This window comes from Phocoena phocoena, chromosome 11 (genome assembly GCF_963924675.1).
Source record: "Phocoena phocoena chromosome 11, mPhoPho1.1, whole genome shotgun sequence".
Taxonomy (NCBI): Eukaryota; Metazoa; Chordata; class Mammalia; order Artiodactyla; family Phocoenidae; genus Phocoena; species Phocoena phocoena.
In genome coordinates, this window is record NC_089229.1 from 62510269 (window position 1) to 62535238 (window position 24970).

At 41.3% G+C, this 24970-nt stretch overlaps 1 protein-coding gene and 1 non-coding gene across 2 annotated transcripts in view; both read right to left on the bottom strand.

Moving 5' to 3' along the window:
• Positions 1–24970, bottom strand: part of DIP2B (disco interacting protein 2 homolog B) — a 239676-nt gene that overhangs the window by 112320 nt on the left and 102386 nt on the right. Inside the window, exon 2 of the mRNA XM_065887981.1 lies at positions 6738–6809. Coding sequence (XP_065744053.1) covers positions 6738–6809 — 72 coding nt within the window. The remainder of the gene's footprint in view (positions 1–6737; positions 6810–24970) is intronic.
• Positions 4644–4715, bottom strand: TRNAD-GUC (transfer RNA aspartic acid (anticodon GUC)). The gene has a single exon. It is a non-coding gene; the product is annotated as a tRNA-Asp (tRNA).

The window sequence follows — 24970 nt, forward strand, 5'->3', positions numbered from 1 at the left end:
GTTGTGGCCTCTCCCGTTGCAGAGCACAGGCTCTGGACGCGCAGGCTCAGCGGCCAGGGCTCACGGGCCCAGCTGCTCCGCGGCATGTGGGATCTTCCCGGACCGGGGCACGAACCCGTGTCCCCTGCATCGGCAGGCAGACTCTCAACCACTGCGCCACCAGGGAAGCCCCTATTTCACTCTATCTTTTATGATTCTCATTTGTACACCTATCTTTCCTATTTTATAGTATAAATAAACTTGAGGTCAGAGGCTGGTCTTAATTCATCTTTTATCTCCTGCAGTAATTAGCTCTGGGTATTACACTGCAAGCACCCAAAATTTTAGTTAAAATAAAGAAATTAAGATCTTTTCTGTCTCCTCACTTCCACCAATGGGAGTGGGTGGCTGGGAAAAACAAAGACAAAAGTGAAGAGATACCAACTTAAAGGATATGGTTAACTGTTAATCTGAGAAGGCTGCTTATTTGTGTATCTCTAAGCCGCAAATATTTTATGCAAAAATTTGTGCCTCTCACAATTTTCATACAATTACATGAGGTCTGTAAGAATAACAGGATCACAGACTATCCTTGAGAGCAGTTATCAGAGTCTTTAGAGAGAGAGGATAAAACTTACAAGGCTCTCTTTTCTTTCATTTTCACTCGGTTATATACACATTTGCACAATCTCAAAGGCAGGACTGAACTCAGAAGACCTGGGACGAAAGGGGTGGGGAACAACTGGCAAGTGCCGCATATGTACATACACTGGAACACTGGTGAGTAAATACCCTGCAGCAAAATAGGCAGCAACCACAAAAGGAATCCAAGTTTGGAAAGAAGCTTTGGGCCACCAGCACTTCTTACCAAGACAAGCTAGAAAATGCCAACACGTAAGCGTAATCGTAAGCTGACACGTCTTACCCCTAAAAGGGCAGCAGGTAAGGGCCCAGGGGAAAAATAATGTGGGAACCTAGCCCAGGAAGGAATATATAAAAGGCGAGATCCTATTCTGAAGCAGAAGACAAACACAATTAAATGAAGTGAAAGACAGTAGGACAAAGTCAATGGATGAAGGAAGAAAAACAAATGCACAAAGGTCACAAATGATCTCAAATACACGAAGACAGAATGGAATGTGTACATCAATGCCATGAAAAACAGAAGCTGCAGTAATGTCCTAAAGCAAAGGATGTGGGTCCAAGAGAAGATGCCACCGTTGAACTTCAAGGGCAGTTTTAAATAGCGGAGAGTTGCAAAACAGAGCTGAGGCAGGGCTCGTTCTCAGAACCACCCAAAGGAGGGAGGCCCCCCAGTTTCAACACTTTAATCAGGCTGTGGTAGAGACCATTTGATCAGCTTGTTGGTGAACAACCAGCAAATAAGGTACTGACGTCTTTGAGATCTTTTAGATTGATAGAAATGATCTTGGTACAAGTTTTGAACAATCCTTAAATAGAAACGTTAGGATAAAGAATCCTGATTAAACACGGAAGAATAACACATCTATCTATCCCCACTCCTTCCTAAAACACCACCAGAATGATAATAAAGGCCTGTAGCAGGACAAAGAAACAATCAGTTCAGGAAGAGACAGCATCAAGAGTTGTCTCTATAAACATAATAATAAAACAATGGATTAACTGTAAAAAAAAAAAGAGAGAGAAAGAAAGAAAGGAAATGTAATCCTAGTAAACCAAGTGACTTAGCTGTGAATAATATTTACATAATCAAAATAATGCAAACACTGAATGCTGACTTAGCAACAACAAAAGTAGTACATTGAACAGACAGCCCACAATGAGTATGAGATGGGAGATGGGAAGGAAGGGGTAAAGGGAAGGGGAGTGTGTGGTGTCCAGGTGGCTGGGGGAAGAATGTGTAAGAGAGAAAAATTCTAATCTTTTACCTACAGAGGTAAATGCCAGAAGAAACAGTTAAAACAGTTGAAAGAAGCTGTCTCTGGGGAAGAAGAGGACACTGCTTATTTTTATTGTTGTTACAAACCTCGTAGTAGCATTTGACTCTGTAAAATAGATTCAGTAGTCTCATTTAAAAATAAAAATTAAGTAAAGAGGAATGCTAATATTGATGTTGTAATATAATACTGATGAGAATCAATGTGTGTGCACAGTCTCTTGAGATTTAGTAGCTCTAAATTAAAAGATCTATTGAAGGTAGAGACAAGTTGCCAGGACCAATCACTCTCCAATCTGTAGAGTAATCTGTTTTTTTCATTATCTGACACTTCCATCTTCACAGATGTTTACGAAAGGAAATATTTCTAAATTCTAAATGTTCCTTCTGTTTAGTTCCACAAACATTTATAGAATTCTACTATGTGTCAGGTACTAATGCTAGAAACTGGGGACATGAAGAAATAATAATAAAAAAAGAATGTTCCTGATTATAAAGACTTTAAGAGTCCAGTAGGGGAATAAGACACACGAACAAACCATAATCTACGGGACAGTCAGAGAGAGCCTTTTATAAATGCAGTGCAGGTCATGCGAGTGGGGACTGTTTGTGATAAGGCTGGTCAAGGAAGCCTTCTTAGTGTTAGTTGTAGCTGAGCAAACCCCTAGTAGACTGAGGGAGCAAGCCAGGGGGTCCCAGGCAGTCTTGTCCAATGCTGGCTGCCTCCTGATGTCTTAACAGTACTTGGAGCACAGAAAGCACATAGTAAATACGTGCTGACCTGAGGTTCTGTCAGCAACCCCGGTATCATTAGAATAAACTCTTTTCTATTAAAGCTGTTTGGAATTAATCAGTTACTTGTATGCAAAACATCTTAAGGATTAGACTACAGGAAGTTGTCTCCCTGCACAAAACCTTCCATTTTCTTCTAAATCCAAGAGTGGCCAAGAGCGACTAATTTACAGAGGAGTTAAGAGTGTATGTGGTTTGAATAATCAATTCTTTGGGCCTTGACAAAAGAGAGTTAATTTCTGGCCTCTTCTCCTTGCAAAGCTGCTAATAACTGAGGTGTGTGGGAAGCTTTATATCCAGGCTCTCATAGCTTCCAAGCCACTGAAAGATGTTCTATGGGTCATTCCTTTCAAAGAGCATATGGCTCAGAACGAGGAGATATGAACCTGCCACATCCTCATTTCTCCCTTGCCTCTCATAGTGAGAACATCTTGCGGCCCTGATGCCCTTTATCAAGATATGAATTTCATATGGCATGCCCTTAAGTACCAGATAAAGTTTGGGTTTTGTAGAAACTAAAGAAACAACAATCAGTTCCAATGTTGACAGGTTTAAGTGATTTCCAAGGGTAATTTTGAGACATCAGATTTTTGTCATACAGTAAGTTTAGAATCTAACCCCTGTGATGTTAGTGAACTAAGCTATGTTTATTATTACCCCAAATTGTCCTTACTCAATTTCCACTAAGTATTTTCCTCAACCATGTGTTCTCTTCCATATTTCCCCATTTTCCCTGTTACATTGTTAATTTTTTTCTGAAGGTCTTATTTTAAAGATTTATGTAACATTTGAGAAAAGAAATCTAAAATATACATAAATATGCGACCTAAGATAACTCCAAAGCAATTCTGTATGGAAAACCACTCACTAAATTTTTAGATAAGCACGTGCATGTAATTGTTCTAGTAGTACAATGCTGCAAGCAGTATTACTTTTTTCTTTCGAGAGAGACTGGTGGAGAATGTTACTTTTATATACTACACTCAAGGAGCCACCCTCACAATGAAGCACACCTCACAACTGGAGGAAATGAAATCTAACAAGGTAACAGAAAGAGTTTGAAAGAGGTTGAATCCCTCTAGAAGTAAGTAGGAAACTCCTACTAAAAGTGTTAAAATGACTTTCATTTCATTTAATCCTATATAAAGCATTAATACAATTCAGTAAGTTTAAAATCTGCATTAAATCCAATGCCATTAAAAAAAAATCAAACTAAATGCCTTCTTCAAAATCTACAAAGACAAACGGGGTAAAAATGTCAAGGTGTAATCACTTCTTTTGCTACAGAATCCATACAATATAACCCAGCCCTACAAACAATCCATTTCTGGGAAAGACATGAATAGATTCAAGAACAAAGGTGGGAAAAGAAAGTGACAAACACAAATTGAGAGACTTTTTACCACTAAGAAAAGTCTCCCTTGAAAAGCTCTAGGGAGACAGGGCATTGGTTCTCCATACCAGCAACCATCACCTGGGAACTTGACAGAAATGCAAATTCTCGAACCCCAACCTGGACCTCTGAGAACAGGGTCCTGCAATCTGTATATGAACAAGTCCTCTAGTGATTCTGATGTAGGCTAAAATGTGAGAACCACTGATATAGAGTGAGATGTCAGGTGGGCTTGAGGTCTTGCCTTGGGAATTCCAACATTTAACAGAGGAGAAGGAGCCTGCAAAGATGACTAGGAGCAACATGAAGAGAGGAGTAAGAAAATGAGGAGAGTGTCTCAAGAGGCAGAGTGGCAAATAGTACTGAGATATCACTTATGGCAGCTTCAGAAGGGACTGGAATGGGCTGAGAAGTGAGAAGGTGTTGAGAAAACAGGGATAGTAAATATAGACAGTTCTCAGCAGTCTGATCATAAAGGGGAGACAGACAGGGTAGAGATGGAAGTGGTCGACAAGGGAGGATTTTTTTTTTGGCCATGCCACACAGCTTGCAGGATCTTAGTTCCCTGACCAGGGATCGAACCTGGGCCCCAGCAGTGACAGTGCCGAGTCCTAACCACTGGACCACCAGGGAATTCCCAAGGGAGGATTTTTTTTAAAAAAGAATAGTAATGAGTATGATCAACGTCTGGGGGAATAATCTGGTTGAGAGGGAGAGAGTGACAGTACAAGAGAGACAGGGAGCTGACTGCAGTGGCATACCGAGGGGGCAGTGCAGCTGTCTGACTCAGCGGGAGGAGATTTTACTACTTACAGCATTTAGAATTGCTATCCATGGTGATAAGAAAAAGCCGACCAACTTTTTTGTTGGTTTTATTACTGCTTTTAAAATTTCTATAGATACTGCACCCCTCACTGCCTGCACTGGGGTGGCCCACTCCCACTGCCCTGTCCTTGGTGTCACGGGATGATAGTAAAAGGTTTCTGAAGAGGGAGGAGGAGATGGGATCAAAAGCCCAGGTGAAAGGACTGCCCTTGGTTAGGAGGGACAGATCACCTCTTCAACCAGAAGGGAGGAGGTGATAAACATGATGGGCACTGATGTGGTGAGTTAGTCTAATAGCGGGAAGGAGATGCCATCAAATGGCTTCTATTTCCCCCATGAGGTCACATGCAAGACCATCCCTACTGTGAGATGCTATGTCACATTCTCTTGGCCTGCTGCAACTAAATGTCTGCTCCGTCATATCCATTCTCACTAAGCAACCTTCTATGTGTGATCAAGCTCCTCTCATAGGCCGGCCCGTGGGGCAAGAATGTGCTGACCACACAGACTTGAATGTGTCTCAGTGGTTTCTCATAGTAAATTGATAAACTGGTTTTTGAACATGATTTGGTTTCTTTGTAGCCTGACAACAGATATGAGACAGATCATGGTCCTTTTTATAGTTACATTCCTTACTGAGTTATTTTCTCAGGATCTGATTGCTTTTGCACAAAGTGACTACAGTAAATCTCTGGGCCTACAGAGGCATGGACCAGATCCATAATTAAGCAGCCAATCAGAGGACTCCCCTTTTCTGTCATGCCTTGTTCAGCAAAAGCTGGCTTTTCATTAGCTGTCACTGGCCTGATTTCCACCCTTTTCTCTCAATTCATTTCCACATCCATCTGTTCATTAAGATATTTTAAACTGGCTATCACTGAATTGACCTACTAGTTTCTGCAGGGAGGAATTTCCAAGAATGATGCAGGAAATAAAACAAGGACGTCAGTGAAATCGATTGGTATACCATCATTGCTCATTTATTTATTCCATTATCCATTCAACAAATATTTACAGACTATAAACCTTGTGCAAGGCTTGATATTAGAACCATGGGGGATCCAAAGCCCTCAAAGGATTATAATCCAGAAATAAAAGCAATTATTAGTTCCACAAAACACAGTCTTGTGGAAATGGACTCTGACTGACTGCAGGGGGGAAGTTAGAAATAAAGAAAAAACTCTTTATAGTAAAAGTGATTAAATAGAAACAGGCTATCAAAGGAAATCCTGGAGGCTGAGTAACTTTAAAAATATGATGACTTAGAAACAGACAGCCTTGCCTAGAGGCAAAGGTTCCAGCAACCCGCCTGGAATTAAGCACAGAAGTGACTCAGAACTTTCTGATATACAAAGAACACGCCAGTCTCTTTGCAGAAGGAATAAGTCAGGCTGTGAAATAGTTTAAAAGTTTATTTAGGGTTCTTACCCCCAAATGCTCAGGGACTGCAATCCTTGGGTTGCCTTGCAAACTAAATCTGTCCCTCCTCCTTATCTTTGCCCCACTTGCTCCTCTCCATTACAGTTCATGCTCAGGCATTAAAAAGATGCAGTTTTTCCATAACCTGGAATTTTCTGCCATTGAATCATGTCAGCTACGCATAGACACACTACCACTCAAGTTCTGTATAAATGATTTGATGACGTTGGGTATTTTAAAAGTGCCTACCACACAGCAGATGCTCAATTAAGATTCATTTCCTCCTTTCCTTCCTTCTGTTTTTTCTCTTCCCTGGTGAGGGAGGGAAAAAACAGGAACCAACAAAAAAGACAGGTCTCCTGTAAGACAGCATTCTTACTGAAAAGGTTTAAGCCACTTCTCATTGCCTACCTTGTGTCTGCGGGATGTAAGGAGACAGGAGTTTTGATCTTTTCTTTTCATATCCCTTCTGTGTGATGTCCCCTAAAATAGCAAGAACAGAAACAGGTTATGCATTATTCTTACTCTGTGGTTGTTCACTGTAGAAATAAAATTAATTACAGAGTGTTACAGAATTACTACATAGAGAGTAGGAAAAAAATGTATAGTTCTTTGCCAAGGATTTTGCTATGTGTGATTTCCCACAGGATTGGAGTTGACTTCTTGTGGAAAATTGCAGGGCTTGTCCCTACACCAATCTAGCAGAGCAGTATGCTGCATTCCATGTCAGAGATTCCCAAGTTCCTAGGGCACCCTTGTTTCCGTGGTATTTAAGATATACAAAATGGAACATGGCAAGGCTGGCAGACAAATGAACTTCTCTCCAAGGATTTAGTTTGACCAAATGAATGCAATTGACTTGGGAGGTATTCAATTACATTGCTCTACAGAACCACATAAAAATCAAAAGTCCAGTTAAGGGGAGAAGTCAAGGTTCACACACTGGGATGGGATTTTTGAAATGCACGTTTGCACCCTAGGATCTGTGCTGGAACTTGGAGCTGGAATTCCCATATCCTCTCCACTTGTTTCACTGGTTTGTATTATTTCTATTCATGTATGTCTTTTCCACAAGGTTAAATGAAAAAGTACGTATACAATAAATGCAAAAAGGATAAAACTGATTAATAGAGGAGAAACTCTGTGGCTGAAGAGTTCAAGAAATATGCTTGGTCCTAAAGAAAGGGTAGAAAATGGATGGGCAGAGAGCATGGTTAAAAGGACCAGGAAATGCAGCAGGAGAACAAAGGGACATTTAAGGGACAGTGAGTAATTCAAAGCTGGGGGAATAAATATATCTGGTGAATAAATATATGTGGTGGGGAGAAAAAAGCCTATTCTGATGGATACAGAGATTTGAAATCATGGTTGATGAACATTAGATGTGTTGGCCTCAGCATCTGACTGATGGAGCAGATGGCGGAGAGGCAGCAGGGCTCACCGAAAGGCTTAAGCAGGGGAGTAACACTTGCATATCACAGAGTGCAGCAAGTTTATTCTTCCTGAGGAGCGTGGAACCAAGGGTAAAAGCCAGAGAGGCTAGTTCTTGCCCCAGTGCTACTACAGTGATCTGGGCTAGTAGCTTAAATTAAAGATAGAGGTAGAAGGGATGAAAAGAAGTGAATGGATTAAGAGAGACATTAGGGAGGAAGACTAGATAGGATTTGATGACTGGTTCAGTGTAGGATGGAGAAGGTTTTTGGCTTGAGCAACCAGGCAGATGGTCATGATATTCTCTGACAGAGAAATACAGCAAGAAGTGCATGTTTGGTGGGTTGAAGAAGATGAGAGTTGAGCTTAGGAAAGGGCTATGAGACACACAGGAGGAGATGTCCAATCAACAGTTGGCTACATGAATCTAGAACTTCAGAAAGAGATATTGATTTGGAACCATCAGGATATAGTTGAAAAATAAATCGATACAATCTCTGGAATAATTTGGCAATTTCTATCAAAATTCTGATTCACCAACTGCACTTCTAGGAATTTATTCAACGATAAAATTCACAGAGGTGCACAAAAATCAGTATAGGAATATTCCCTGACCCATTCTTTGTCATGGAAAAACTGCAAGGTCTCTAGATGCTTACATTATAGACCATCTGTATCAGTGGCTTTCAACTAGGAATGACTTTGCCCTCCAGGGGACAACTGACAACGTCTGGAGACATTTTTGTCATAACTAGAGGAAGGGATGCTACTAGCATCTAAAAGATAGAGGCCAGGATGCTGCTAAGCATCCTGCAATGCACAGGACAGGCCCATGACAAAGAATTAACCAGTCTAAAATGTCAGTAGTGTTGAGGACAAGAAACCCTGATCCACATAATATTATGCAGGTATTCCAAATGTACTGGCACAGGAAGCTCTCTAAAATGTATTAAGGGGGGACTTCCCTGGTGGCGCAGTGGTTGAGACTCCACACTCCCAATGCAAGGGACCCAGGTTCGATCCCTGGTCAGGGAACTGGATCCCACATGTACACTGTGGCTAAGAGTTCACATGCCACAACTAAGGAGCCGATGAGCCACAACTAGGGAGCCCCCCTGCCACAACTAAGGAGCCCACGTGCCACAACAAAGGAGCCCACCTTAAGGAGCCCATGTGCCGCAACTGGGGAACCGGCAAGCCAAAACTTGAGACCTGGCACAACCAAATAACTAACTAAATAAAAATATTAAAAAAACTTTAAAAAAATATATTAAGGGTAAAAGGCAAGTTGCAGAACACTAGGTATAATAGGAACTAATTTTTTAAAAACAAAAAGGTAATAGAAATGTTTGCATATATAAAGAAAATAGTCTAGAAGGCTATATATATATATATATACATATACATATATTAAATGTTTATCCTTAGGGGAATGAGATTATGGGGGATTTTCATTTGTTTTATATACTTTAACAGAGTTTGATTAAAAAAAAAAAAGCCTGAACAACTTGTATAATCTTGACAATAAAGTTTTTTTCATTAAGAATGAATAGTTCTGTAGATATATATTTGTTAACATAATAAGATGGTTAAATTATATAACAGGAAAAAAGGCAAGATACTAATCAGTTTACACAGTATATTCAATTTCTGGAATAACAACATTTTTATACATACATGTATATGCACAGAAAAAATTCTGGATTTTTATACACCAAAATATTGAGTGGTTAGTTATGGCCTGCAAGATTATGGATTGGTTTTAGCTTCTTTGCAATTTTGCTTGCCTGTACTTTATAAGTTTTCTACAATGAGCATCCATTATTTCAAGAAACAAACATTTTAAAACTGCAATCATGACTACTTACTAGACTATACAAATTTAATCACAATGGCCCTTCATCTCTGTTTTCCTAGTGAAGTAAGAAAAACCCACAGTGCATTTTTGGAAATCAAAACCAAGCCTTGTCAAATCAGCAAACTGCAGAGTTTAGGTAATCTCTAATAACACACAAAACTAATAGAGATGTGGGAGCCTACCAAGGAAACATTCCTGAGAAACAGGAAATCATGTCTTTTATTGCAAAAGAAACAAGCATTCTCCTGTCCCATTCCCCACTCACAAGCTCCCCTACCTCTACCACGCACACACACACACACACACGCACACACGCGTGCGTACACACGCGCGCACACATGCCACTCCCTGAAAAGCACAAAGACCACTTCTGCTGGCTCAGAACACATCTGATAAAGTGAAAAAGGCCTTTAAAAGCTTTCTTCAGTGTTTAGAGTATCAACCATTCACTGTCGGTAAATGATCGTGGGACAAACTGCTAGACTTGGTATCATGGAGATTACTCAACCACCAACCATCTCGGGTTTTGAAAAAGGTCAATAAAGAGAGTCTGATTCAGCCATGCCAATTAGCTCCATTTGTTCCATAAACGAGCAAAGACAGTGAAGAGCCCTAGGAGAAGATGCACTGCAAGGAGAAGTGAGGACTATGGTGATATAACTTACAAATGCCCCCTCCCTTTTCTCTGAGTACAAGACCCTGCTCAAAAGTCACCTCCTCTGTGACACTTGCCACCAATTGTTACTTCCTCCTGGTGCCCCTACAACTCTGCACACACTTCTGTGATAGCACTCAGCACATCACTGGTATTTTAATTATTTGTTTACACATCTATGTCCCTACTAGACTGTGCACTTGAGGGCAGGGCCTGTGTCTTGTTTATCTCTGTAGCCCGCCTGCAGCCCCGCACAATAGACACTTATTGAATGAGTGACTGAATGAATTGGTAAAATGAAGGCAGTGAAAGAACAATAAATCAACGAGACACACGTGCTTGGGTGGAAATCGGAGAATGAGTGGGGAATGGGTCTTTACATTAGCAGGAGCTGAAACACCCAGGGAGAGAAATTTAGTGAACCAAAAGTTTACTGAAATTCGACAGCTAGACCTCGAAGGTGGCCAGAAAAGCAAGAGAGGAATAGTACATAAATCACTGGGCACTAAAATCGGAAGGAACTCCCCCCAGATAGTGAGGTATCCCTTAGTCAGAGAGCAAGACCAGACAGAAGGAATTCAGTTATCCCACATAACTGAATTTGTTATCCACATTTCTGTCATTGCCTCCTACAGTCTGTGGTCTTATCACTCTTACCACCTGTAGTTAAGCACTAAAGCAATGCTTTTTTTGCACTAAAAAAATGCTTTTCGCTGCACTAAAGCAATGCTTTCTAAACTTGACCAATTTTTAAGAATCACCCGAGGAATTTGTAAAAATACAAATTCCCAGGCCCCTCCCATGAAGATGCTGATCCACTAAGTTTGGATTAAGATCCAGATACTGTGTTTCTAACAAGTTCCTTCCAATGAGTCTCAAAATTCAAGAAGTTTGGAAATCGCTGCACTGAAGAATCCTGTCTGGAGTGTGCTGGACAGTTCTGCTGACTTAATGTGAGAAAGGTGCGTGAGAAGGTTGTCTCGGCGACATGGCCTCCAGGGAGAGCACGGAGCCTCCGGAGCTCACAGATACTAAGTCACACCACAGGCATTCTTACTCACAACAGATTTTTTGCCAGCTGGCATATAAAACAAAAAGGAGTGCCGTAACTATACCTGTATTAAATTTGCATTAAAATGGCATAGAGCTAAGTTAAACCTGTTGTTCAAGTTTTTTGAGAAGTAAACAAATACAGGGAGGATTAGCCTTCCCCTCCCACTAGGGTAACGTATTTCTTCACCCACTTAGTGAACACTTAGAAGAGTAGCCACTTCAGAGGTCGGCAGCACCCAGCAGGTGTGAAGGCTCCTGGCCTGATGAGACAGGGACCCAAGAGACCAGCCCTGAGCAGTCAGAGACCCACGTGACCCAAGACTGTCTAGATGCTTCAGCACCACCACAGTCTTGAAGAGCCACACCAGACCGATGGAGAGATGGGTGTGTGGGGAAGAACAGAAAGGAAGTGTGTTCCCAACTTCTCTCCTCGCCACCTGGGATCAATGAAAGTGGCTTGGCTCAGGCAGCCCGCAACTCATCTCCCAGCAGAATGACAGAGCGCCTGGGAGGAGGTGGGTGCGAGCCTGCCAGCCAACCCAGCCTCTTAAAGGTCAGCGATGATAGGAGGAATAGTCCCACAAGTCAGTTAGCAGTTCGGGGAGTGTATGTTTACACTGGAGGAGCGGCGCCATGCTGTGGTTCAGAACCTAAGAGCTAGACACAGCTGCACCTGGAGCACAGCCTTATCACTTCCTGGCTATCTGACTCTAGACAAGTTTCACTTAACCTCTTGATAAGTCTCGGTTTCCATGTCTGCAAAATGGGGAACAATAATATCTATGCTGCAAAGTTTTTATTTGTGATTAAAAGTACTTAGTGTGGGGACTTCCCTGGTGGCACAGTGATTAAGAATCCACCTCCCAATGCAGGGGACATGGGTTCAAGCCCTGGCCCGGGAAGATCCCACATGCCGCGGAGCAACTAAGCCCGTGCGCCACAACTAGAGAGCCTGCGTGCTGCAACTACTGAAGCCTGTGTGCCTAGAGCCCGTGCTCTGCAACAAGAGAAGCCACCGCAATAAGAAGCCCACACACCACAACGAAGAGTAGCCCCCACTCGCCGCAAGTAAAGAAAGCCTGCACGCAGCAACAAAGACCCAACATAGCCAAAAATAAATAAATAAAATAAATTTTAAAAATTAAAAATATAAAAATAAAAGTACTTAGTGTGGGTTCTGGGATATCAAAAGTTCCAATAGCCATAAACATTTACTGAAGGCCTACCCTACTGGCTGGGTGGGGCAAGGGCAGGCAACTATGTTCAGAGAGAGGAGACAAGGCACACAGCATCACTAATACTCCACAATGAAGCGCCATGGACAGGTGCACACCAACTGCAGCGTGGGGCCCAGAAGGGAGTGTCGTGCTCTCTACTTGGGTACCGAAAGAAAGCTCTACAGAGTGGTGACATTGGTCTGGGTCTGGCCTTTCTACTCTCAGAGCTATGACATGAACTCCTAATGGCGCAGTCACTTATTGCTTTACCAGTTTTCCTCTGCTGCATGGGTATGGCCGTGTTTGGTAGTTCCTTTATGATTCTCATCTCCCAGAGAGAAGTAGGGCAATGTTAAGTAATTCTCACAGATGACCTTGTGCAGCACCCTGAGCAGTTAGGTGCTAAGTAAGCACAGGGTCTGGGAAATTCTGGAGGGTCACCAAGTCGGATGTAAGTATGGTGTTGGACAAGGATTACAGCTTGTTGAGAGCAAGGATTACAGCTCTAGCCATAAACTCTTTCTGCTCCGAAGGAAATAAAAAGGTACGTGCCACGGCAGCTCTGCCTCAAAGTCACACCTATTCAGTCAGAGGGGGCAATGGCTGGGGGGATTTGGAAGATGCCACAAAAAAACATTTTTGAGCACTGAATGGATGACACACAGAGTGTTATAAGCAAAGATGAATAAAATAGTATCCATGTTTTCAAGAAGTTTCAGGTCTAAAAAAATAACTACAATGAAAGTGACAAGTGCTACATTAGAGATTATGTACAAAGTCTTATGTAAGTATGAAGGAAGTAACGGTGATAAAAGATAATTATAATATTCAATAAGAATAAATAAGTAAACAACAACACTTATCAAGGGCTTACTATGTATCAGTCTCTGTTGAAGAGCCTCACAGCAGTCTTATCAGGTGATATTATCATCATTCCCATGTTATAGGATGAGGGTAGTGAGGCACAGGAAGTTTAAGCAACTCGCCCACAGTCATACCTATTAAGTGCTATGGTCAAGAACTGAACCCAGGCAGACCTGGCTCCAGGGCGCCTCCTCTTAAACACTACACTACATTCATTTTCAGAGAGAAGCTCCAAATTCAGCTTCAGAAACATTGGGGAGACTTCACAGAAGTTGCTCTTGGGTGGGGTCTTGAAGGATGACTTCAGACAGAGAGACACTGAGGGTGAAGACACTATTTCTCAAACCCTCAGCTGTGAAAGAGAGTGGCATGCTTGGAGCAACAGGCAGATATGAGAGCTGTAAATTCAGTCTCCCGCGAACAGGGCAGGACACTGGCCCTACCGCTGCTCCTGCAGGTCCAGCCAAAGGGGAGCATCAACATGGGATCCTCAGAGGCTTGAAGTTTAGGGCTTATATAATCTCATGGGTCATCAATTTACTTCCCCCTTCCTTAAATGCCTCTATATAATGCAGCCACCATTCTAGATTTTCAAAATATTCTGACAATTCATTTAATCTGCCAAAAACTCCTCTTCAATATACAGAAAAGGCATGACCTTTATGACAGAACAAGAAACTGAGACATGAAAAGATAAATATCTTTTTTAAGGATACACGGCTAGACTAGAATCTGGGTCTTTGGTCATATTGTTCTTTGTCCATTGTTCATTTGTAAGTGGCCCCCAAATCAGACACAATAAAAGTATAAAACTAACCTATTGTTCATAAAATGAACAGCATGGGACAAACAATTTTTATGACTCACCCCAAAATATAGATGACTTTCAAGAAGGCATTAAACACCACCAGCACCACCACTACCACCCTGCCTGCAACAGGGCTCTGGGTGAATTGTCTCTTTTAGCCATTTTTTAAATGAGACAGCCAACTGTAGAAAATGTCCAAGTGCATTAAAAAAACAGTCAGCAAGAAGTGATTACACATCATTACTAAATACTCAGCTAAGGGAGAATGGGGCCTCTCTGTTTTGTTAAGGAGTAATTAGGAGGGAAAGAAATGAGAGACGGAGAAGAAAAAGTTCTAGAGTCATCACCTTTAAATCTATACCTGTATCTAAATCCTATTCTATCCTCTACATGTAAATGTTAGACCAGGAAGGTGGGACATGTTGGCTATGACTGGAGATGGGGAGTCGGACTGGGGTTTATGGCTATTCGTATGTTAGGAATATAAATACACACATAGAGAGAAAGAGCCAAAATATAGCTGAGAATGTGAATGGGGTCAGTCTTAGCAAAACTGAAACGGGCAGAGGATTTGGATCATATCCAGGAGACATGGGCTAGAAGACAAAGAAAGTTATCGATCATTAAATTTTACCATGTTCTCCTTACAATGACAATTCCATTCAATGAATTACATGTACCAGCCACGGATCCTCCAAATATCCTCCTTCCAGAGGTGATATATAAAGGTTCACAAACATACAAAATAAAGGCTCATCATCACCGAAAACAATGGCCTTACCCCTTAAGCCATATTTAGAGGCATTTTGGCCTTTGTCTTTTCCTAGCCAGTTTTCTTCTCTTATCTGAACTAAAAGGGGCTAAGAGGACTCCAAAGAATTTGAAACCTTGAATTACTTTTAAAACTCTCTGAAGTTTCTTTCTGCACATAGATAGGACTAATCTTATGTTGAAAGGAGGGTGAAAAGATACAATATTTTCATAGTCTAGCAGAAGTAAACCTCTGTTAAAATACTTCAATCTGCTGAAAGATGAGAACTTTTATTTTATCTAATTTTTCTTTTGGAAAAAATCAGTGATTCTAAAGTATTCAACTGGCAGCCTATAAAAGCTACGGTCTTCTCTTCTTTTAACTTTGCTAATCTTACAAAAGATTTTCAAGAAAATTTAACTTCAAGACATTCAAATTTCCATTCTCTGTAGATGTCCTCTCACCTCATTTAGGACAATAACTAGACATTTTCCACATCAAGAACCTGAGAGTAAGCCCAGACTGCTTTCTCCCAAAACTCAAACCATAGAATTGCTTTGGCTGCACCATTCTGTTTTCTAGGTCAAATATATATGAATTCTTACAGATGGTATTTCACCTAAGGCACCAAGCAAGTTCAAACGAATAAAAAGCAACAGAGTAAAACACTTGAAACACACGGAGAAACCAAACTCTAAGTCTACTACATCATCAGGCAGCTGGCTAAACTAATTCATCTAATGCAAAAGGTATGTTCATGTGTCCATTAGAAAAACTATGTCTGCAAATAAGAGATCTGCTATACAAATGACCTGAATGTTTAACCAGGACAGGAGGAATCCCTGAGATGGTTCAGCCAGTAGAAAAAGCACAGGGTTTAGCATCAGGCAGACCTGGACCTGGGTTTGGACCCTCAATCTGCCATTTACTGGCTCCTGGACAAGTTACTGAACAACTCTGCCTCAGTTTCATAATAGGTAAAATTGGAATAACTCCTACCTTGAGGGCTTATGATGAGTCTTGAATGAGAGAATACATGCAAAAGTTCCTGGCACGTAGCACACACTCGACTAGTTGTATTTGACACCACTCCAGCCCCAGTCCCACCCGTAAGTCCTAACATAAACTTTATCCTTAAAAGGGTTATTTAGAAAATTCTGGGTTGGTAGGTTCCCTTTAAAAAAAAAAAAAAATTTAAAAGAGGAGAGAGTGCATTGTCTCTAAAGACACATCATGGCACAGTTCTAGATCCTTAGCAGTAGGAGCCAGTGAAGTTAGTGACTTTGGGTGCTAAGAGTCTAAAAGAAGGAAAACATATCAAAGAGGAAGAACGAACATCTAAACCAGAAACGAGCAGATTAGTTCAAATAAATATATATAAATGTCTGTAAATAAAACAGTGCCATTATGCACAAAACAGGATTACATGCATCTGACTATGGATGTTGTAGTTTTAATTTAGGGCTAAAACTGCAAATGCCTCGGGCGGGTGGGGAATGGGAAAAAAAAAAAAGAAAAAGAAAAAAAGTAATTTTCTTTACAGCTTCTTTTTTTCCCTGATTTTTATCTTTAATTTTCCTCAGAAAATTAGAAAACCCTTTCTTACAAGGACAGCTAGGTATATGCAATTACTCTGCCTTTATTCTAGCATCGATCAGAATAATTTTTTTAAACTAGGCAATATGTAATGACATCTATACCATTCATCGAATCTGAATTGAACAGTGCATGGTGCCAGGCATTCTTTGTCAATGGTGCAGATGAAATTAACAATGAATCGAAAATCTAAGTATGTCCTCTCTCAAGTACAGAAATAAAGTGAAAATTTTTAAACACAGGAAGAATTTTGTTGGTAGCCAGTTCATACTGCTCTGGAAACCAAAGATGCTCAGGGAAAAATATAAGTAGGGAGAATACCACCACTGTTGTAGTATGTGGATCACAAAATAAGCAACTTGTTTGATCTCAGATTCCAGGTGTCAGAAGACTTATGTTTTCTTCTCTGTTTCGCTCCAAACTAGGTCTCTGATCCTGGGCACCCACTTCTCTGGGCCTCGGTTTCCATATATGTAGAAATAAGGATCAGATGAGCTCTAAGGCTGCTTTTGGTCAATGTTTGATGAATGCCACTTGCCTGGCACTGCTATGTGTGACAAGGCAAAAACCAAGGGAAGGGGCTTCCCTGGTGGCGCAGTGGTTGAGAGTCCGCCTGCCGATGCAGGGGACACGGGTTTGTGCTCCGGTCCGGGAAGATCCCACATGCCATGGAGCGGCTGGGCCCGTGAGCCATGGCCGCTGAGCCTGCACGTCCGGAGCCTGTGCTCCGCAACGGGAGAGGCCACAACAGTGAGAGGCCCGCGTACCGCAAAGAAAAAAAAAAAACCAAGGGAAGGTATCCAGTAGGCAATAGGACAGATGAGCTCTGGGAAAGATATATACATTCTCTCCATCACTGTAGAAGGTGGGAGCTGAAAGCTTGGGTGTGAATGATATCATCAGAGGGAGTACAGTGTGAAAAGAGAAAAAGGCCAGAAAAGAAATCCTAGAGAAAACTAACATTTAAAGAATGGGCAGAGTTAAAAGAGATGACACTGGGACACAGCAGGGAGACCAGGAGGGCACAGGGGGACGGAGGAGAGAAGAGGGAGAGGGAAAGCGAGAAGGAGATGATGAATGTACACTGTCACAAATGTAAAATCAGAATCGAAAAGCACCAGCTAGATTTGGCAGCTAGATCACCAGTGGCCCAGTTAAGAACAGTTTTAAAGGAACTTGAGGAAGAAGACAGATTATTTACAGTACTAAAGCGTAGATAAGTGGTAATATGAGAGTAACAGATTTTTTTCTTTCAATATGTTTTGTTATAAAGTGAACAAGATATGGGGCAGTATCTACAGAAGGCTACAGAGTCAAGGAGAATGAGTCTTCTTTTCTTTCTCTTGAAGATGGACAAATTTATGTATTATAGAGAAAGAGCTATTAGAAAGAGGGTGAAACACTGATTCAACCAACAAAAACTAAAAACTTGCTACCTGCAAAGCACTACTTTAGAGGTACAGAACAGAAGAGGATGGACTTGGTCCCAAAATTTATAGTCATGGTCATGAGTTTTCCAGCACAGAGATATCCTTATAATGACAATCATGTAATGAATGACTTAAATACAAGTTTGATAAGGGCTGCCCAGAAGTTGTCCAGGGGCTGAGAGGGCTCTGACAGACGTCAGCAGGCACGTTGCTCAGCCCAAACCTGCAGGCAGTTTCTGGGCAGCTAGCTGGGTAAGGCTGTTCTGAGGAAGTGGGTGACGTTTAAGCTGAGACCTTAAAAAAAAAATGAATACATTTAAATATTTTGAAAACGACACAGAAGCTGGGGGCAGGGGCAGTGGGCCTGCGGTAGTGCTAAGCACATCCCCTGAGAAGACCTTGAGGGGGACACGTCTGGGAGGGAGCACAGCTGAAAGCCAGCGCGGCCACTGGGGTGAGATGAGGTAGGGGAGGCAGCAGGGGCCCAGATCCTGCAGGGTCCTGGAGACCATGCAAAGGTTTAGGGATTTCATTATAAATGAGAGAGAAAGCCTTTGAAGGGCTTTAAGCAGGAGAGTAACATGATGAAACATAGCCAGGGAACAAGGCAACTGACAAGGGCTGAAGTTCCTGAAAAGATTAGACGGAATAAGATCCAGAGCTGGGGGTAGGGGTACCTCATGGGTCAACCTATGCTGGGAATGTGGTCTGTGTCCTTGATCTGTGAGTGCTTCCTGGGTGTGGAACCGTTTATCTTCAGCCCTTGGGCTGCCTGGCGGAGCTTAGAGAAGCTGGGAACCCTGGAGCAGTCACCTCACGCAGGCAAACAGCCTTTTTAATCCCACTGTACTGAGCAAATATTATCATTTTCTGTGTCTGTCAGGATGCATGAAAGACTGGAAGTGCTGTGGGACTTTAATGATATCCCTTTCTCGGAGAAAGGAGATAAGGATGGATAAGGCAGTACAGTTGCTGAGGGAGCCCTGGGGGCGGGGGTGGGATGGGGGGCAGAAGACAAAGGGACTCTGGTCAGATGACCTCTAAATTTCTTTCTGCATAGGAATCAGAGTAAAGGTTTTTGATCTATTTTCCCCCCTACTTTCATTTAGTACTTACCTCACGCCAGGTACCATTCATCAAAACATTCACCATGTAGGGACTTCCCTGGTAGCGCAGTGGTTAAGACTCCACGTTCCCAATTCAGGGGACCCGGGGTCGATCCCTGGCCAGGGAACTATATCACACATGCATGCCACAACTAAGAGTTTGCATGCCACAACTAAGGAGCCCGCCTGCTGCAACTAAAGGAGCCCATGTGCTGCAACTAAGGAGCCAGCAAGCCACAACTAAGGAGCCCACCTGTTGCAACTAAGACCCGGCACAACCAACCAAATAAATAAATAAACAAACAAACATTCACATGTGTTAACTCACTTAATCTTCAAAACAATCCCATAAGTGGTATTATTATTAGTCCCAGTTTTCAGGTGACAAAGTGAGGCACAGGGAGATTAAGTTACCTTCACAGGACACAATACTGTGAGAGAGCCAGCTTCAAACTAGACGGTCTGGCTCCAGGCTCCAAGCTCTTAACCACTACTCAACACTGCCTTGCTAAGGCTCTTTGCTGAGAGGGACCAAAGAGCTGGAAGAGAGGGTTTTGGTAAAGATATTGAGTTGCCACTATAAGAATAGGAGGTAAAGCAGGAACTAACACACCACTGTAAAGCAATTATACTCCAATAAACGTGTTAAAAAAAAAGAATAGGAGGCACATGCTCTGAAGGTGATATAGTGTGTAGTCCCAGCTCTGCCAGTTGTGTCTGAAAAAAGTTAATCTCTCTAAGCCTCAATTTCCTCAACTATAAAACAAAGATAATAGAATACACTTTGTGAGGATTAAAGCGATAATACGTGCAAAGTTCTTAGTTCCTAGCACTTAATAACATCTGCTACTCTAATGGCAGAGGGGGTTAACTAAAGAAATGAGAGTGTGTCAGGCACTGACGAGAGTCCAGGGAGAGAGGAGAAAAGGAACTTTTAGTGGCACCAATTTCCAGGTTTGTGATTTTCTCCAGTAACCTCTGGGAGAAGGCTGATGGTGTGAATAACTGAGAGCTGGGTTTTAACAAGAAAGGGGAATGGAAGGGAAGGAGGATGATGGGACCCAGGCTAGCAAGTATTTATTAACAATCAATCAATAATAAATACTCGTTGAATAAATGATTTGTAATAATATCAACCTAACTTCTATAACTTTTTAAAGTTTCTATGGGGAAAGCACTCAATTCACCTTGAGATAGCAGAATACGTCACCCTCCAGAAGAAATAATAGGATTCCAAAAGGAGAGAGTACCAAAAGGAATTAGAGAAGGGAGATCAGGAAGGTATATAAAGGTTCCCTGCTAGGCTAATTCTCCTTTCCCACCCCCCATACCTGTTTTTCATTTCTCACTTTGAACCTACTAAACACCAAAAAACAACAACAAAAAACAACAACCAAAACACACAAAAAACGATTAAAGACAAAAACCATGAAAAAAGTGATAAGGAAGACTAAAGATTAGTTTATGTTGTAGAAGAAACACTAGAAATTGAAATGTTCTTTGGCATTTCCTCCTAAAAGGCCTGGGGGGCAGGGGCAGAGTCTATAAATGAAGAGACAATTGCTGGTGCAGGGAGCAGCTTTGTGGGAATTGGTAGAAACTGAGAAGGGGATCAGGTCTGGTGAAAGAGCAACTGAGGATGGGTTACTAGAGGAAGGGAGAGGATAAAGCTATCAGAAGAGGAAAAAGGAGTTCCTAAATCCAACGGGGTCCATCCTGAATCAGACTTCCATAAAAGATGGCCAGATGCTGCTGCCGGTTCCTCTTTTTACCATGGCAAAATTTAAAAGAAGTAGCTGGTGGTCACTATTTTTAAAGATTAAATAAAAACAATCCACACCTCTCAATGCAGCCTCAGCAAAAAGAATAAATGTTAAATGTTAATAATACTCTCAGGAATAGAGGCTCCCTGAGCAAAAGCAAAAGGAATAAAAATGATCTTGCAGCTACACAACTGGTAACAGAAAGCTGCCCGTGGCTTTTCACTGGCCCAGGAGATAATATCCTTAGCAGGTAAAGAAAAAAGTAGAGTGAAAGAAAGAAATGGGATAAACGGCTTAAGGATTTTTACAAATGACTTGTAATTTTGTATACACCATTCACCAGTGTTTAGGAGCTGTAACTTTTTCGGTTTGGCTGACAAAGAATGGTTTCTTTCTTTCTGTAATGTGTGTGTCTCTTGTTTCCCTGGAGATATTTAAATCTCCAATACCATTACCTAAAAAATCTACTTCTTTCCCGCTGTTTCACTTGGAGAAAAAAACAACAACAAATTCCTTCCTAAAATAGCCAAGACAACAATGCGAGGAATAATACTTCAGAGTCTGAACAGATATTTCCTGTACTTCACTCGAGGTACTAATCACAATCAAAATTAGGAATTAAAAGGAAAAAAACACCACTACTGACACTTACCCTCAATAACAACAAAATACCCAGTACACCATTCTTGCCCTACCCTCATCACCCCCCCAAAACAAGACACTGCTTGCTACATGTCTGAATATAATATTACAAAAATAAACTTTGAGAGCTGTCAGTACATGGAAATGTGAATATTAAGCAGGATAAACATTCATCATAAAAACAGTAGTGTAAGTAATGAGAAAAGCTACTATTCTAGAATAAAAGCTAGAAATAACCGAAAGTTGGATTTGTTCAATTAGTAGCTGTATACTTAGAATTATTTTTAAAACTTTACTATTAAAATTCTTTCATTCAAAATATTTTGTCGACACTTCCCTGGTGGTGCAGTGGTTAAGAATCCGCCTGCCAATGCAGGGGACACGGGTTTGAGCCCTGGTCCAGGAAGATCCCATATGCCGCGGAGCAACTAAGCCCGTGCACCACAACTACTGAGCCTGCGCTCTAGAGCCTATGAGCCACAACTACTGAGCCCATGTGCCACAATTACTGAAGCCTGCGCACCTAGAGCCTGTGCTCCGCAACAAGAGAAGCCACTGCAATGAGAAGCCCGTGCACTGCAACGAAGAGTAGCCCCCGCTCGCCCCAACCAGAGAAACCCCACGCACAGCAACAAACATAAATAAATATGCAGCCAAAAATAAATAAATAAAATAAATAAAATTTAAAAAAATATATATATTTTGTCATTGTGAATTTGAAATACTATTTCCTTATTACCTTTCCCATTTGAAGTGTTTTTGCAATGTAGTTTTTTCAGAATGCAATTTTGATATTTTAACAGAACATGAAAGGTGAGGAAACAGTACAAAAAACCAAGTATAAAAGAAACAAAAGCCAAGCATAAGCAGTTTGTGTGCAAAGGAGTTTAAAGACAGACAAGTGCCCCCACCAACTCTTCTTTTCTTCTCCAGAAGAGAATTTTTAGCTGGGTAAAACAACCCTCAGGATAAAAACCACATTTCGCAGTCCCCTCACAGCTAGGTGTGGTCAAATAACTAAGTTCTGGCCAATGTGGTCCAGACAGAAAGAATGTGTGCAACTTCCAGGTCCTGCTCTTTAAGGGAAAAAGCATGTCCTCCCTTTTTCTCCCTTCCTGACAGCTGAAATGGGATTGTGGTAAGCAGTCATCTTGGACACGGGCTGACGGCCAGATCCAAGGATGGTGAAGTTCAGGACAGAAAGAGCCCAGAGACTGACGACCTCACGGAGCAGAGTGGCCACACTAGTGCAGGCTATTACATAACACAGAAATCAACTTCTATTGGGTTTAAGTACCTGTTATTTGGTATCTCTGTTACATACAGTTAAACCCATAATTCGACAAATATATAATAAATGAAGTGATTTCCAGTCTGTGGCAGCACATAATTTCTGCTACTTGTGTCCCCACCAGAAGCACAAACCATGGCACTAAAACTGTTAAAAGCTAATTTAACTGTTACATAGGTGAGACATACCCTCATAAACTTCTCACTGTTAATCCTCTTGATAAATCTTTTTTCACAACCAGTTTTATGTAAATGTGATTTTGATCCAGGCTGAATTCTTATAAAGTAAATCTGGTTTACTTAGCTGAAATCAAAATATTGCACAGCAACCCTTTGTAAAATTATCTAAGAACACACATTAAGAGTCTTGAACTGGGCGCATCAATACACTGTGCGTGTTAAATATTTCTGATAGATGCCATTTCCATGAAAGGTTTTTAGCACAATCAGGATGGCATTTCTACACTGTGCTTGTGTTTATTTTTATTCTTAAAGTTAAAACAGCAATCATTTGATATGCTGAGCTCCCCATCAAAATATTACCTAAATAAACTCCCAGTTAAAAATAGATGCTTGAACACAAATTCCAATTACCAATTTGCCAACTGTTGAAGGACTACAGCCTGGAAATAAGCAAGCTGTTTGAGGAATGATGTTTTCAGACTAAGAGCTTGCTATACCAGAGCCATTAGTAATCCAGGAAATTCTCTGAGCTTCAACAAGAGCAACTCTGCTTTTACTGATAACACTCAATCATGCTTCAGTATAAGACTGTGTTTGAACAAAAACCCCTCACCTTAGCCAAAAGATTTTAAAACTACCTAATATATAGCTAATAGACATAGAGCAATAAGCATATAGCTACTACTGAAAAAAAAAAGCTGTCAAGTAAAGGAAGAAAGATAAATCATTGGAAAGACCTGATGTGATGAAAAGAAGTAATGAGATTATCATTAAAAAAATTGTTTTTAATGTTTAAACGTTTTTGGATATTCCATGTCTGTGTGATGCTCCAAAAGTCAAACAGATCTAGGTTGTAAGCCTAGCTCATCACTTATCAGCTTTGTCTCTTTGGACAAATTACTTAAGTTTCCTGGGTCCTTGTTTTTTCCATCTGTAAAATGAGAAAACCTGTACTTGTCTCACAGGACTGTTAACAGGATTGGGAATGTACACAAAGCTCCTAGCAGTGTGCTTAGTTCAGAGTAGACAATCAATAAATGTTACTTCCCCTCTCCACCCACTCTGCCCCTGCCACCAAACACCAAAATCTCAGAACAAATTTCAAATGAAAGGGTTCTAGGTGGGTTGTATGCCTTTTTGCAATGAGTGATATTTATGTTGGAGATCAGCTAAAAACACTTCCCTGGATGAAACCATACATTCACACAAAAATTTGCACATGCATGTTGATAGCATTATTCACAACCAAACAGTAGAAACAATTCAAATGTCCAACAACTGACGAATGGATAAACAAAATATGGTATGTCCAAACCCAGAATATTATCCAGCAATAAAAAGGAATGAAGTACTGGTACATGTTACAACATGGATGGCCTTGAAAACATTATGTTAAGTGAAAGAAGCCAGTCACAAAAGACTGAATTTTGTATGATTCCATTTACATGAAATGTCCAGAAGAGTCAAATCCATAGAGGTAGAAAGTAGAAGGGGTGGAGTGGATGGAAAGTGACAGCTGATGGGTATGGGGTTTCCTTTGGGGGTGATGAAAGTATTTTAAAACTAGATTGTAATGATGGTTGCACAACACTGAACTTACTAAAAAACACTGAATTACATACTTTAAATGGGTAAATTATGTGGCATGTGAATTATACCTCAATGAAGCTTTAAAAAAACCTCACTGCGGGGCTTCCCTGGCAGTGCAGTTGTTAAGAATCCACCTGCCAACGCAGGGGACACGGGTTCGAGCCCTGGCCCGGGAAGATCTCACATGCCGTGGAGCAACTAAGCCCGTGTGCCACAACTACTGAGCCTGCGCTCTAAAGCCCACGAGCCACAACTACTGAAGCCCACGCACCTAGAGCCCATGCTCCGCAACAAAGAGAAGCCACCGCAATGAGAAGTCCGTGCACCGCAAAGAAGAGTAGCCCCCGCTCATCGCCACTAGAAAAAGCCCGTGTGCAGCAATGAAGACCCAATGCAGCCAAAAATAA